A 17,211-nucleotide genomic window follows, 5' to 3' on the forward strand; every position below is an offset into this window, starting at 1 on the left:
ACTATTGTCGTAGAGGTGTCTAGTTCTCCTTTCAATTTTTCCTGTTTCCCTCATGTTTTGGGGGACACTGTGGTTAGGTGCATAAATATTTATGATTGTTATTTCTTCTTTATGAATTTACCCTTTTTTAATGTGTAGTGTTCTTCTTTGTCTTTTATAAAAGCTTTTGACTTACAGTCTATTTTTTCCTTTATTAATAAGTATAGCTATCCCAGCTATTTTTCTTTATTGTTGCTATTTGCATGCTATTTTGCTTTCATCCTTTTTGTGTCTCTGGGTCTAAGTGAGTCCCTTATTGACAGCATACAGTTGGATCATACTTTTTTATCCATTCTGCCAATTTGTATCTGTATCTTTTGGTTGGGGGGTGTAAACCATTAACATTCAGTGTTATTACTGTGAAGGCAGTATTTACGTCAGCCATTTTGTCCTTTGATTTTTTTTTTTTTTTTTGGTACGCTGTATGGTGGGGTCACATTTCATTATTTTTCCATTATTACAGCACCGTTTGTTGAATTTTTGTTTGTTTGTTTGTTTGAGGGAAGTGCACTGGGGGGTGTAAAACATAAAATTCAGTGTTATTACAGTCAAGGCAGTATTTATGTCAGCCATTTTGTCCTTGATTTTTTTTTTTGTATGCTGTATGGTGGGGTCAAAATTTTGTTATTTTTTTCCATGTGAGTATCCTGTTATTACAGCACCATTTTTTGAATTTTTGTTTGTTTATTTGTTTGTTTTGGGGAAGTACATGAACTAGGAATTGAACCTGGGTCTCCCACATGGCAGGTGAGAATTCTCCCACTGAGCTACCCTTGCAACCCCTGTCCTTTGATTTTTATATGTTATATCCTTTAGTTTTGCCTCTCTTTTCCTTTATTGCAGCCTCCTTTTATGTGTGGTTGATTTTTGTTCCATACCTGACTGATCACTTTCTCATTTTTGTCTCTTTATATCTTTAAATTACTTTCTTTGTAGTTACATTGTGGTTTGTATTACATACCCTACATCTGTAACATACTAATTTAAAAAGATACCAGTTTACCTTCAGTACCATACTGTTCTCTACTTCCCTTGGTTTCCCCTCTTTATGTGGTTTTTGACCCACTTTACCACTTTATATTTGAATGCCTATTATCAGGAAATACACCTTTTTCTCCTTCAACTGTAGTCTCACTGTTATAGGAATTAGAGAATAGAGTTGTATATTTAGGATATATCACTGTTGAGCTTTGTTACCCTTTCTGATGATCTTCAATTCTTCACACTACTCCTAGCCATTCTCTGTCTTTCCCTTTCAACTTGCAAAATTCCTTTTAATAATTGTTATAGATCAAGTCATTTGTTGAAGAGCTCACTCCATTTCTTTGTATCTGTCAGTATTTTAAGCTCTTCCTCAGTGTTGAAGGACAGTTTTGCTGGATAAAGAATTTTTGCATGGCAGTTTTTCTTTCTCAGTACCTTAAGTGTATCATACCACTCCCTTCTCACCTAGGGGTTTATGATGAGAAATCAGTGCTTGTAGTCTTATTAAAGATCCCTGTATGTGATGAATCTCTTTTTTATTGCTGCTTTAGAGTTCTCTCTTTATCTCTGGCATTTGTCATTCTCATTACTGTGTGTATCAGAATAGGTCTTACAGGATTTATTCTGTTTGGAGTACATTGTGATTCTTGGACATGTATATTTATGTTCTTCATAAGAATTGGGAAATTTTGGGCCATTATTTCCTCAAATATTCTTTCAATCCCTTTTCCCTTTTCTGTTCCTTCTGGGACACCCATGATACCTATGCTGGTGTGATTCAATCCGTGAGACACTGCTCAGGTTTTTTTCTTTTCTGTATCTGTTCTTCTGGTGGTATGATTTTGATCATCCCATCTTCTGGTTCACTAACCCTGCCTTCTTCCTGTTCACATATGCTGTTGTATGCATCTAGTGTATTTTTAATCTCTGTTTTTGTGCCTTTAATCCCCATGATTTCTGTTACTTCTTTTTAAACTTTCAGATTCTTCTTTATAGTCCTGCCCTGTCTTCTTAATATCCTTCAGCTCTGTATCCGTATTTTCCTTCATATCCTTAAATTGAGTTAGGAGATTTATTTAAACTTTGTTGATTAGTTCCAAATTCTGTGTCTCCTGTAAAGTTTTGTTTTGCTTCCTTGCTAAGCCATATCTTCCTATTTCTTAGTATGGCTTATAATTTTTTAGATATCTGGGCATCTGATTATTTTTTGTGTTACTTCTGAAGATCGGTTTCTTCCTCTTGTCTAAGGTTTTATTGTTTACTGACTCTTGTTGAAGCTCTTCTTTGACCCTTACCTTAGTCCATCTTATTCTGGATCTTTGTAGTAGTCTGTCAGCTCTTCTTCATCTGAGTATTGCTATGGATATTAAGTACATATTTTAAGACTGCACCCTTTGATCAGTTGGTTCACCTCCAGGAGAAAACTTCCTTTCCTCTGTTCCTTCTCCGGGAATCTTGATCCATTCTGTTTGTTTTTGTGCAGAATTTTTCCCTGTCCTGTGATTTGTTTCAGTTCTTTCCCTCACTCATTAGTACCCCTTGTCTTATAGAAGTTCAATTTTGCCTACTCCCTTGTCGCCTTTTTTTTTCTCCTGTGAGGCTTTTCTGCCTCTGTTTTTTTCGACATCAGGGTTTCCCAGCCCAGGGACCCATATGGGGCTAATTTAGAAAGGTTGGTTAAGCCAGAAAAGTTTGTTTTGCATTTAGGTGGTCCAGATAACAGAAACTAGATTGAGTGTGAGCAACTGTTCTACTTGGGGTTCCTTTTGTATGCCTTACTACTCAGCTGCTTGTGTTCTACCCTGGGTCTTTGTGATCTTGGTTCCCTGTGCCTTGGGTATATGTAGGGTTCTAACTCACACAGCTGTGAGTGGCTCAGTAGTCTGTATCCTAACAGGAGGGACCCAGCCATGCTGCCTCTGTATGACTTCCAAGCTGTGCAGGACTGAGCAAAGGGGGTAAGATTCAGACTAGCATGTCTGGGAAGAAAATCTTCTACCTGGTCTTAAAGATTACTTTTCTTTTTTCTTCTTTTCAATGTTCATGGAGTCCTTCTCCATTCTCTCTCCTCCTCCAGAGTTCCAGGCAACTGGAATTTGTCTCTCTATTACCTGATTCTGAGAGAATTTCCAGAGGATGTCATACATCACTATGACATTGATTACCTCACTCCAGCATCCCCCTTTTTAAAGCAGTTATTCCAAGCGAAGTTAATGAAAGATTTTATGCAATAAGCAGCTGGTTACCTCAGATTGTAGGGCTCACCAGGGGAGGGGTGAGACTGCTTCTACCTACAAGGAAGGACCAGGGAAACATGAGGGTTCAAAGTTTTCAGCCTCATCTATTTATGCCCAGAGGTCCCCATCCCGTATTCTTGGCTTCACTTATTCCCACCCCTTACTTAGCTTAAGAGATTTGGTCAATGTTGGACAGGTCAACATCACCAGTGCCTTCTGATGTGATGCACTGAGAAAATCATAGCATCATTTTTTTGTGGTATTCCAGCCAAACATCAATTACTTTTGTCTAGTCATAAGCATCAGACGGACCCAAGTTGAGGTTTACCCCTGTAATGAAAGGCTTGTATTTTTTGTAACTGTCAAAGTTACAAAAGATATGTGATATATCCCGTCAAAGATCAAAGATGTAGGTGTATAGAAGGCTGAGGAACTGTTCTAGACCAGTGGAAATTGAAGAGACAAGACTACTAAATGCAACACACGTTTCTGAATTTGAACCTATACTAGAAAGGAAAAGGAAACACTGTTGGAATAGTTGGAAAAACTTGAATGGGTCTGTGAATTTGGATGGTATTGTTCTATCAGTGTTGAGTTTTCTAGTTTAGAAGGTATTTTAGTGGTTATGCTAAAGAATATCATTGATTTTGAGAACTTCACTGGAGTATTTAGGGGTAATGGGACATGTTTCTGCTGCTTCTTCTTAATAGTTCAGAAAATAACTACTGAAAATATACACATAAAAAGCACATGCATCCATGTACACACGCACACCCAGAAAGAGAGAGAGGGTGATGGAGCATACATTGCAAAACATTAACCATTGGGAAGTCTGAATGAAGAGTATGTAGAAATTCTTTGTACTGTCTTTTTGAGGTTTTTCTATAAAACTGAAGTTATTTCAAAATGAAGTCTTTAAAAACAAATGAATATCTGCATTGAAATGTAAACTAATTCTAATTATAAACAAAAAGTTTCTTAATCAAATTAGTAGAACTTGGAAGTGACTCTGTCTCATTATTAAATAAGGGCCTTTGAGCTTGTATTTTCTAAGAATATCACGGTACATACACGCAAAGAAAAGTATCTAACTTGGCCTCATACTAATTTGTCTTTGAATAAAACATAATATGAAGAATCTGAAAATTTTTGTTTTCATTTTAGTAGCTTATTTCATTAACCTTGATGAGACTTTCTCTGGCTGTGCAATCCAAATTAGCCCTCCATGACATTACTTACTATATTTTATTTTCTTTGTAGAACCTACCTGAAATTAGTTCATTTATTAAAACTTTTCATTGTCTTTCTCCTCCACTGAAATGCAAGCTCATGAGAGCAAAGCTTATGCTTCAGGCCTAAAATAATTCCTTGGCACATAGTAGGCTCCCAGTAAATATTTGTTGAATGAATGAATGAAATGAATGAATCAGAAGTATTTTATTTTTAATTCTCGGGAAGTATTTTCATTGGGTTTGTTACTACATAATGCTGGCCAGCCAGCAATCATATTTTATTCTATCTGAATAATTCTCCTGGAGTTCAATTTGATATTTTTCTATTATATGATAACAATTGCAAAAATAATTTCTTTCAAGTTTTCAGTTCATTTTTAATACAATTGTTTTTTTTTCTTTGTATGATTTTAATTGTGTTAGTCAAAGTGAAAGGGAAGAATTTGAAAATGAGTTCAAACAACAGTATGAACGAGAAAAAGTGTTATTAACTGAAGAAAATAAAAAGTTGACAAGCGAACTTGATAAAGTGAGTAATTCAATTTAATTTATATTAAACCAGCACATGCTAGGTGCTCAGTGCTAGGATAGGAATTCTGGGTTTAATTTTATATTTAGTCTGCATTTTCTATTTAATATTCTTTCTAACAAGCTAGGGTTACTTGTACGGGACAGGCAATTTCTCATACAAATCTGCAACAGTAGACCTATTTTATTCTTTGTCTCCTTTATTTTTTGAACCTCTATTATTTATTTTACTTTCTATTCTCTTTTTTTCTGCTCTTTTCTCTCATGCTTAAAACTTCTGTCATGGCTAGTGAAGTTCAGGTCGGACTTTGAAAGCAGAATAGCTAGCCCTTACCCAGAACAGGGACAACCAGACTAAACTTGGAAAAATTAATACAACTGTGATAACATATTCACCGTGGAGAACTGATAATAGTGAGAGATGATACTGTTAGTGTTGTTGTGGTTGTGGTTGTTGTTGTTGTTGTTTTTGACATGGTCAGGCTCCGAGAAACGAACCCAGGTCTCCGGCATGGCAGGCAAGGACTGTGCCAATGAGCCACCGTTGCCCTATAATACCATTGGTTTTTGAGAATTAGTAGTAGAAGACTCCAAAGAAACCAACTGTTTCTAAATTGAATAAGGAGCAGAACCATAGATTGAACTTAGAGGTAGTTTGGTTAATAAATTTTCAAGTACTTAATGAAAATTTTTTTCCACTTAGTAATTTCAGATTTCTCAAGTGCCGTTTCTTTTGCCAGTTCCTAACACACAATTGTAAAATTGCAAATATTAACCACAAGTATTAATGAAGCTACTACATTTAAATAAGAAGAGTTGGATAATTGTTCTATAATGATTTCTAAGATTTTCCTCCAATAAAAGAATTATATGCAATTATTAGTTATTCTAATTACAGATTGAATGACCACACCTAGATCAATATAAAATACAGATTCCTTATTCTATGACAAACTCAGCTTTCCATTGTGTTTCATATATCTTTCTGTTTTTCTCACTACTTTCCCCATGATCTTTTGGTTTTTGAGCATTTACACATTGACCTTGCTTGTTTGGTAAAAACTGCTTGAGAAAAAACAGCTCATTTTGTAATGTCTTATGAAGCTAATGCACACAAGTATTAGAGAAAGTGGCTGAAAAATAAGTAGTACAAATTAATTTTGAACAGTGAATGGACAATATGTAATACGATGCAAAATATTATATTACTTTGTTATTTCCACTGAAATAAAACTAACAATACTTGAACTTGATCCATATATATGCCACATAATTATTTCATTTATTTGATGAATATGATTATAAAAATAAAACATCATTTCTGTCTCCAAGACAGAATCTTAAGATTCTGTTAAGAATTACCCTAAGATAAATTTAATTAAACTGTGGAGTTGTTCAGCATATTACCTAATAAAAGTTATAAGTACAGTTTAAGAAAAATTGTGTTGGAAAATAATCAAATTTTAAATGTGTATAAAATCTTGTTTTTAACTTTTGGTTTTCTTTCATTATTAGCTGTAAAGTTCTGCTGAGTTTACCAAAACTATGTATTAACAGAGAATTTTGAAAGTATGTTCTTTTGGTTAAAATTGGGTTGAGATCTAATACATCCATAAGAAAGAGATTTACTTAAGCCTAGTGCACACAGTGAAGCCCCCTTGGATTCTGATGAGGCCTGAAGGATAAAAATTAGAGCCTAACTCCTCAGTTTAAAAACTAGAATGTTAGGTTTTCATATTAAATTGAAAGATATGATAGAATATGAGTAAACTTTGAGAGCAAATGCATATGGTAGGTAAGTATTTAAAAACAGATTATTACAGGGAAATGTTTATTCCTGGAAAAATAGGAAACTCTCCTTTCATTTGACCCTCTTTATTTCTGCTGCTTTTATTTAAGTTTTGCTTTTCTTTCTGCTTAAATCTCCATCCACCTCAGCTTACATCTTCAATGTCTCTTTATTTATTTTCTGGTTCTGGTTTGCTTTGAATTGGGTATTTTCCCCAAAAGGGATAACAAAAGAATGCCTTTGCCATTACTACATCAATTGTTCCATTGGAGACCAGATTGAGGAGAACTGGATTCTTTCTCAACCAAATTGCAGATGTAGATAAAACCCAAAAATTGATTATTAGGTTAATTTTTTAGGTTAAGTTTTAAAGTTATACTTATATAACTAATCTTTTGCCTTCACATTTTTAAGCCCCTCCAAATAAAATTAAAATAGAAATAGAAAAAATTGGGTTGTGTTTCCAGAAGTCTGTTCATTCCACTTCTTCTTAAAAGGTAGTTTATTGCAAATAAAATTAGCCATATATGCCAGGGAGTGAAAGTAAATGACTTATAATAAGAAAATATGTCATTTGTGTCCTGTTTTTCAAATTATTATTTTACAAAAACATGACATTACAAAAAATTTTGAATATATTAACCTTGAAAATTACCCATAATCTATCTCAACACCGCAGCATGCAGTGCCACTTTTCCTTTTCAGGCATATGCTGATAGGCAGTAGCTGAGAATCTGAAAAGCTGAGCATTCTTCAGTCTCCCAATGGTGGAGAGGTAGAAAATTGGTGTTCAGTATCCACTGAGGTGCAGATTTCCTTGGTAAACAATTCAGTCAGACCTTTTAGCCTCTAATCTGTTCAAAGACTGACACCCAGCCTATAATAGGTTAAATCCTTGATGTATCCTTAATCCATTTTCCTGTCAGAAGTAAAAAATAAATATTCCCTGAAGGAACATATTATCAAGAACTTTAAATTTTCTCCAGGATTTTCAAACAAATTGCTTGGCATGCAGTAAAAAAAATTACCAGGCATACCTGGAGACACAATCAAATGACTTGAAACTCAAGAGGAGAAAAGTGTAACAGCAACAACAAAAGAAAACATGAAAGAACCAGATAGTGAATGCAAATAGACCTACAAGAGTTCCAAGTTGGAATTTTAAGAAATGGACTTAAAAATAACTGTATGATTTGCTCAAGAATGTAGAAGACATGAAAAATCTCAAGCATGATAGAATCAAAACAGAAGAATCAAATAGAATTTCTACAAGTGGAAAATAAAATAACTGAAATGATTACCTAGTCAAAGATTTAAACACAAAATTGGAAAGAGCCAAAGAAAGCATTGGATAAGTGGGAAAAAAAAAAAAAATCCAGATCAAAGTAAGGACAGGAATAAAGTCTGGAAAATACAAAAAAAAAGGATATAAGACATGGGGGGGGCATGGTGACAAAAAACCAACGTCCAAGTGTTAGGATTCTTGGCAGACATAATATGTGAAGAGTAGTGGCCCATCATTTTCCAAAACCTACAAGAAAAATTGAGCCGTAAATTCAAGGAATGCCATAAGCCTTAAGATAATAAGTAAGAATTAAACCTCTCTCAGGCATATCATAGAAATTTTGCTAAAAACCAGCAACCAACAAAGATCATAAAAGTAGATAAGAAAAATACATTATGTTCAAAGGAACAAAAGTTAGATTGAGAACTGACTTCTCAACAGAAAAAAATTGAAATCCAGAAGTAAAAGGAATGACATCTTTGTAACACTAAAATGTTATGCACTACAAAAAAATCTTTCCAAAATGAAAGCAATATCCAGATGTAGAAACCACTGCAGGAGAAACAACCCACTTTCTTCGACAAATAAACTATAAGAAAACTAAGAGTTAGAGGTGAACCTATAGAATAAAAGAGACTTAAGCATAATAACCATTAAGCTGTGTTTACTTATTGGGATCATGATCCTAATTAATAAACTGTTTAAAAGTTTTTTGACTGCTTGAAATAAGTGGAAATTTGAACAGTTACCACATACATGATATAGGGAAAAATTTTTAATTATTTAACTGTGATGATGATATTGTGGTTGTATTTTAAGAGAAAACGCCTTAATTTTTAGAGACACACACAGACATATGTATGGATAAAGTTATATATTATTTATTATTTACTAATAGTTAGGAGGAGGGTAAGAGAACAGGAATAGAAATGAAACAAGATAGGCATTGAGGTGGTAATTGTTGAGTTGGATGGTGAGCACATAGGAATTCACTTATACTGACTATATTATCCCATTATTATATGTTTGAAATTCTTCATAAGTTTTTTTTAAGATGACAAAGACATTTCAGGCACACACAAAAAGACCTCATCATCAGCAAAATTGGGGAAAAACAAGATTGTTCACAGATGGAACCAATTCAGTGTAGGGGGTAAGAGAAAAGCAAAGGGAGAGGGAATATTCTGAGAGCAGTTGATGCTTCCAAATGTGGTTACCAGAAGAGTATATAATAATAGAACTTAGGGGGACAAACATTTTGAGTGGAAGATAATCAGTTATGAGAGTAACAAGAGACATATGAGTACTTTGAATTCCTGATCCTAAAAGTCAGATCTGTTTTCAAACTGCCTTTCAGCTTACTACTTTGTATGAGACCTTAAGTATGCGCAATCAACAATTAGAAGAAGAGGTAAAAGATCTAGCAGACAAGAAAGAATCAGTTGCACATTGGGAAGCCCAAATCACAGAAATAATTCAGTGGTGAGTACTCTTTTAAATGTATGTCTTTGTGGGTAATGTATATACATATGGTAGTTTGTGAATTGCAAGAGGCTGCTAACATGTTCATCATATTTGTTTCCTGGCAAAATATGTTACTCTGAAAAGCACAGTTTTATTACTGATGTGTCATTTGTGTTCTGCTATATTTTATATTCTTTTCTTCTGTTTTGTGTCTCCACAACTTTATTAAAAGCTGGTATTTCTTTCTAAGGAAAGAAAATGTTATCCTCTTCTAAGGCAGAGTTGGTCCTTGAAGAAGTATAGACGCTCATCTACTAGCTGTAGATATTCCTGTCCAAGATAAAAGCAACTGTATTTGTGATCATTTAATCAAAAAGTCTGGAGAAAAATGTAGAAGTTGAAGATGCTATGCTATCTCCTTCTTTCATAATTATGACAGATTGATTCACACTTGGCATTTTAAAAACCTTAAATGGTTACAGTTTAGCTTTATCAACTGTTGCTTAAGCTCTCAGGGTTTAATTTGGAATAATTATTTTGGTAACCTTCATATTCATTCATTCATTAAATAATCATTCTGGTGCTTGTAAAATTTTGCATACCTTAATATATTGAGAAAGTAGAATCTAATGGTAACTTTATTTTCTAATGGAAATACATAGCTAATTTTTTATATTTATTTTTATTTTTCTTACTCTTTTGACATTCCATGGATGCTTAATTTATATCAAAACAAGTTTATTATATATCTGTAGACTAATCATTTTTGGGGAATTCTAGTTTCCTCTGCTATATTTTGGTTCTTGAAGTATTTTTCCATTTTCCTTCTACTAGATAATAGCCTCCTTCATAAATAAAATTGAAAGTTAATAAAAACTGCCTTTTTAAGTAATCTTACCCAAATGACTCAAGTAATTTGATGTTAACTTAACTGCAGATTTCTTCTTTTAATTCATCTGTGGCTTATGAATTCGTTCCGTGATGAGTAGTTTGAGGAAAATGCTTAATTTTGGAAATTTGTTTGTGTTCCAAACAGCATAGATAATGGTTCATTAATGTTTAATTTACATCCATGTTGTCAAGTCTACTCTTCTGAAGTGATATCATTTTATCTGTAGCCAAATCTGTAATATCAAAAATCATGATTCTTTATCTGTAATTCCATTATTATATAATCAAATTTATAATTAATGTGGGAGCTAAAAATAACTCTAGAGAAGACAAAACTGGTGTGACGGTAGCCTTAGATTCTAGACCACTGTTCTTTTCCACTGATTGGCATGATGGGTTCAAATGATGTGGGAAAGTTTCTGGTAAAGGAAGAAACCTTTAAGGGTGGGTTCTCTAGAAAGGGTTAGTAAAAAGGATAAAAATGAAAGCTTTTATATGATGCCACAAACCACTCTTTTATACTTTTTACATTCAAATGAAATATGCAGAACAAATAATAAATACAAGGAATTGACTTTGTGTAAGAGCTGGTTTTTAGAAATATTGTAGATTGTAATATATCAGATAAATTATTGAATATCTATTGAGCCAAAAGAAAAAAATACATTCCCTGTACTTGCTTATTTGATATATTTGATACTCTCTGGGATATAATATCTCAGCTTTTAAAGGTCAAGGGACTCCATTTTTTTAGTGTGGTATATTATAAAATGCAGTAATACCAAAATAAGGTTATGGAAACATGTGATGTACATTATTTAAAATATTTCCATTAAAAATATAACAGGTTTTTGTTTGTTTTAATATATTTTTATTGACAGATCTTCCCCACATGCGATCCATACATGGTGTATAGTCAGTGGCTCACAGTGTTATCACATAGTTGTGTATTCATCACCATGATCATTTTTTGGAACATTTGCATCACTCCAGAAAATAAATAAAAGATAAAAGAAAAAAATTCATACATCCCATGCCCCTTATCCCTCCCCCTCATTGACCACTAGTATTTCCATCTACCCAATTTCTTTTACCCCTTAACCCCTATCATTTATTTACTTTTATCCTTTTTTTTTTTAACTCATCTGTCCGTACCCTGAACAAAAGGAGCATCAGATACAAGGTTTTCACAATCACACAGTCACATTGTATAAGTTCTATCTGTATACAGTCATCTTCAAGAATCAAGGCTACTGGAACACAGCTCATCAGTTTCAGGCTCTTCCCTCCAGCCACTCCAATATACCATAAACTAAAAAGGGATATCTATATAATACATAAGATAACCTCCAGGGTAATCTCTCGACTCTGTTTGAAATCTCTCAGCCACTGACACTTAATTTTGTCTCATTTCTCTCTTCCCCCTCTTGTTCAAGAAGGCTTTTTCAGTTCTATGATGTCAGGTCCTGGTGAGTCCTAGGAGTTCTATCCCACGTTGTAACAGATTCTATTACTTAAAATTAGGCCTAAGAGTCCCAGTGAACCTCTTTTGTTGCTCAGATGTGGCCTCTTCTCCCTCTCAGCTGACACAGCAAGTGAACCCTCTGCCCTCCCCCCATGTGGGACATGACTCCCGGGGGTGTAAATCTCCCTGGCAACATGGTACAGAAATCCCAGGATGAGAAATAGTCCATTAGATATGACCATGTAGGCATGAAGTACAAGAAATGAATTTTTCATTCTAGCTCCAGACAGATATCTACATCTGGTGTCAAATCTCAAGATACAGAAAGAAGAGAACTTCATGGAAGGGCAGTACTCTCAGGAAATTCAGAGAAAAGAGGATGGCTCAAGGGGGAGGGAAGAGAACTTAGGCAGTGTAGACTAAAAAGGAAGGTCAAGTACAGGGAAGAAGGAAAGTGACTTCGGCTGCCAATCTTGTGGCATAACTGAGTAGGATATGGTGTTGAAATATCACATTTTCGATCCTTAAAACCGAGGGAGCAGAAGCAAGCTTCAGGACTGTACTGTTCAGAGCAACAGAGGAGGCCTCTAGCCCCAGCAAAGTTAGGATGTATTTATTGCTGCTGCTGCTTTTTCTTCCCAGTCATTGTAATGTTTGGGACACATTACTCCTTAACCCTGCTTTTTCATGCCTGTGGATCTAGTTAGTTACTGCTGCTTAGTACAAACAAAATATGTCCCAGTATGTAGAGTAGGAAGGTTTTGACTTTTTCATCCTAAGTCCATTTTCTTATTTTCAATCCCAAAACCGAATTGAGAGGACAAACAGCCTCCATAAAGTCTGATTCCCAAGGAGAGAGGGCAACCTTATTACATCAGTGATAACAGTTCTAGCTTCTAGGCTTCTTATATCACAAATGCAAAATAATAAGTTAGTTATGGTTTAAAAAATTAGTTTGGAATTGTTATATAAACTAGATGATGGAGTAGCCACTAAATCAATGGAGCTTCCCATTTATTCTTTATATTGTAGATTGGATAATTAAGTGAAAATGTTTTGGTCAATGTTGTGTCTAAAGTTAAAGAATTTAAAAGAAAACATCTTGCTGATACTATACAAACTTTAAAATATTTTCTAAAACCTTTTTTTCCCTTTAAAATCACTAAAAATGTACAAATATATATATATAATGCCTTAAAATATGTAGCCATCACTACGGTGTACAACGTCTTACAATGGTTTAATTGATTCTGTTTATAGATTCTTTTGCTTGTATTCTAAACCATTTCCCATCTGAGAGGAGAGTACCAAACCTCTTCTGGAGGGCCTCTTTTAGAGCTATATATGAATTTAACTCTTTAGGAGTTTAAATTCTAAAAGATGCTTAAGTAAGCTCAAGATTTAGGCCTTTTGCTGTATGCAACATACTCACTTATCTGAGATATATGTCCATCATAGGTCCATGGCAGGAATTTTTTTCTGTCGAAATAGCAAGGCGGTGCATAGGCAAATTGTCTTCCCCAAAGTGTATTAGAATACACTACTGAGCATTGAAAATTTCAGCTCCATGTTTTTCTCTGTACAATTATGGATTTCTTTTAATCAGTGTTTTCATTTCACTTGAAAATAGGACTTCTTTTATAGATTTTCATATGCTAAGGCTTTTCTCCCCTCCCTCACCACCTCCCCCTGCTGTTTTTTAAAGGAGGTATGACAAATGCAAACTTTCTCTTCAAAAATTCTAAAATATGGAAATTTTTCTTACAGTAATTTGAAAACTTTCTGTATAAAATCCAGATAGTTGTATCAGCTGGATAACCTTAAGAAATTAAATGGAAACTGAGATTCAGCAGACTTTAATATTTTCTCTTTGATTATTATTTAATTGGTCATTTTAGAAAATAAGAGGCTTATTACATACAACCTTGATTTTGGCAGAATATTTTAAAGTAAACATTCTAAATTTAGTATACTTCAGTTTTACAAAGAATTGGTGGTGTTTTTATAAGGTAAAATGGCAAAATTCAATTACTGAGAAATCTTAATATTTAGAAATTCTTGTGTGTTTAATATTAGATTAAAAGAATGTTAACTCTATAGTTAAATAGGGTAAAATTTTACCCATTTATCAGATATGAATGACTCAGACTTCCCTAAACATGGCCAACTTTAATATGTAGATAACTGAACAGTTCAGGAATCCTCTTGTCACCTGCTGATGGGTAGGAATATTGTAATAGGCCTTACGAAGGAAAATATTAAAGAACACTTTAAATAATAAATCACACTTCTTTAAAATAATATATATCATATTGAGGTTTTTCTCCAGTTCACTTTTGTACTTTTATTTCTGTCTTTATATGTGTATGTCTATATATTCTAGGGTCAGTGATGAAAAGGATGCACGAGGGTATCTTCAGGCCTTGGCCTCTAAAATGACTGAAGAATTGGAAGCATTACGAAATTCCAGCTTGGGTACACGAGCAACAGTAAGCTCTGCCATTTTGCATGGAGATTTATCATATTAGAAAAAAGAAGACTCAAAACCACTATGATAAATTTGATAGAATATCTGTTTTTCCAGGCTTAAATCTACTAGAATTTTTTTCTTAAGGGATCAGTTAGTTGAGGTCTTTTCTAGTTTAGGAAAACATAAAAGATAGCTGCTTAACTGTAATTTGTAAGGATAGCCATTATTGGTAATAACTATAAAAAATGAACTCATTTGTGTGTGAGTCTTTACAGTTATTTTTGAATTTAATAAAAATAACGTATTTTCATAAGTAGTGTTTCTGATCTATTCTATTAGAGAAAGATAGTGCTTTTGGATAGCTTCCAAATTCACTTGGATTGCTCCATTTAAATGTTAAAAATAAAGCTGGGTGGAGCTAAAACACAGTCTTATTATTTCATAGGATATGCCCTGGAAGGTGCGTCGTTTTGCAAAACTGGATATGTCAGCTAGATTGGAGTTGCAGTCTGCTCTGGATGCAGAAATAAGAGCCAAACAGGCCATCCAAGAAGAGCTGAATAAAGTTAAAGCATCTAACATCATAACAGAATGGTAAGATTGAATAATATAGTCACATTATAATGATTTCTAAGTTTGTCAAAAAGTACTTAAAGTTACATGTTTAATTTCCTGCTTATCATTTTTTAAAAAAAAAGTAATAATCTACCAAACTCATAGAGTCAGAATCTAGAATGTAGGTTACCAGGGGATGGGGTAGGAATAGAAAATTAGAAGTTAAGCCTTTAAATGTGTAGTGTTGCTCTATGGAATGCTGGAAATATTTTGGTAATAGATGTCGGTGATGGTACCATAACATTGTGAATGTAATTAGCAGCACTAAAATATGTCTCTGAATGTGATTAAAAGGGGAAATGTTAGAGTGTGTATATTAACAGAGTAAATTTTTTTCTAAAAAGTCCATGAAACAACACTACACAAACAGTGAACCCTAAATTAATACATGGACTATAGTTAATAATACAGTTATTAAAATGTGCTATTATCAATTGTAACACATGTTCCACACCAGTGCAGGTTTTTAATAATAGGATGGTATGTAGGAATCCTCTATTTTATGTATGATTGTTCTGTTAATCTACAACTTCTCTAATTAAAAAAAAAGTCACAACCAGAAAAAGTTATGAAAATTTCAAAGTTAGTAGATGTTTTCAACTCTTGTATGTAGTGGTAGAATTTTAATATAGGCTTGTTTTCCTCTGCTTCTCCATTAAGTAGGATTAACAGTATTAATATTTCATTATTTACTTTTTCCCTTATTTGTAAAATATAATTCATGCTCAAATATTATTCTTAAATACAAAGTTCTCTAATGTTCAAGAATACCTAATTAGTATATAACCAACCAGAATATAGTCATTTGAAAATTGCAGTCTCTACTGGAGACCCAGATGAAGAGATTCTATTGATGGTAAATTTCATAATGGTGTAATATATTTTAATTATAATAAATGAATTTAAAAAGTCTATCCCTCAATGTCTGGGGCAGTCAGCTAATGAATACATTCCCTCAATTCTTATCACAGCAGTGGAACAAATTATACTTAGAATACATAAATGATAAAATGATAATTATGATTGGATTGGATATAAACATGTTCCACTATAAAACAATATAGGTGATAGAGAGGAGCAATGGAAAGTTCACATCACAAATGAAAACGTAAATATAAAAATCTGTTTGCTGCTTGAAATACTGAAGTTTCTAAAAGCATTTGGTTCATGAGAAGATACATAGGACCATGAATTCAGTTTTTGATGCTGTGAAGCCTTATTCCGTAAAATGCTATAATTAATGTTTTGGATCAAACCTGAGTCCAAAAAATGGCAGTCCTGTTGAATTATAAATTTTTGTGATAAATAAATGTTTTACTTAAGTGTGCATTGTAAAGGAAAAACAAGGTTAAACTTTTTCAGGAGAATATCAGTGATTCCAGCATTAAGAGCTAAATGTCATTCTCTGTAACATAATTTGGAATAAATATGATCTTTTCTTCTACATATCAGTTTACACATTTGTTCAGAAATCAGGGATATGCGCCAAACTGAAAATTATAATCATACTCATATATTTGTTCCATTTTTATAATTCTCTATGAAAGAAGTCTTAACAGAATTCTAAAATTAACCTTTGGTTTTCGGATATTTTTTAATTTGATAATTTAGCTCAGGGGTCAAGAAGCTTTCTATAAAGTTTCACATAGTAAATATGTTTGGCTTTGAATACCATTTAGTCTCCATTACAACTACAACTACTCAACTCTGCTATTGTAGTACAAAGACAGTCATACACAGTACATAAATGATGTGGCCTTGTTTTGGTGAAATTTTATTTACATAGAACTAAATGGCATACTGGATTTGTCCTGCAGATTATAGCTTGACTGTTATTTAAGCCAAGTACATCCAATTACAAACAAATTGGCTCATTAACTTGCAGTGAAAATTAATAACAATTTTTTCCTTTTTTCCCCTTATTTAAGTAAACTAAAAGATTCAGAAAAGAAGAACTTGGAACTACTATCAGAAATCGAACAACTGTTAAAGGACACTGAAGAGCTTAGATCTGAAAAGGGTATGGGAATGTGTGTTTGCATCAATCAGGACTTACTGTTCTACTATGAATATATTTTATTTCATGAGAATCTACTTATTGTGTAAGTGGGAGAATTATTCAGATAAGCAGTTCTGGCACTCATGAATGCCTATGTATATATGATACATGCACACACACATTTGGTAGACTCTATCCTGAGTCATTTTATTT

At 33.4% G+C, this 17,211-nt stretch overlaps 1 protein-coding gene across 9 annotated transcripts in view; it reads left to right on the forward strand.

The window, feature by feature from the left end:
* Window positions 1-17,211, forward strand: part of CDC42BPA (CDC42 binding protein kinase alpha) — a 463,135-nt gene that overhangs the window by 348,476 nt on the left and 97,448 nt on the right. For all 9 annotated transcript variants that reach the window (XM_077168549.1, XM_077168550.1, XM_077168551.1 and 6 more), the window contains 5 exons: window positions 4,916-5,021; window positions 9,452-9,576; window positions 14,298-14,403; window positions 14,830-14,978; window positions 16,928-17,019. In XM_077168549.1, coding sequence (XP_077024664.1) covers window positions 4,916-5,021; window positions 9,452-9,576; window positions 14,298-14,403; window positions 14,830-14,978; window positions 16,928-17,019 — 578 coding nt within the window. The remainder of the gene's footprint in view (window positions 1-4,915; window positions 5,022-9,451; window positions 9,577-14,297; window positions 14,404-14,829; window positions 14,979-16,927; window positions 17,020-17,211) is intronic.

This window comes from Tamandua tetradactyla, chromosome 7 (assembly GCF_023851605.1).
Source record: "Tamandua tetradactyla isolate mTamTet1 chromosome 7, mTamTet1.pri, whole genome shotgun sequence".
NCBI lineage: Eukaryota > Metazoa > Chordata > Mammalia > Pilosa > Myrmecophagidae > Tamandua > Tamandua tetradactyla.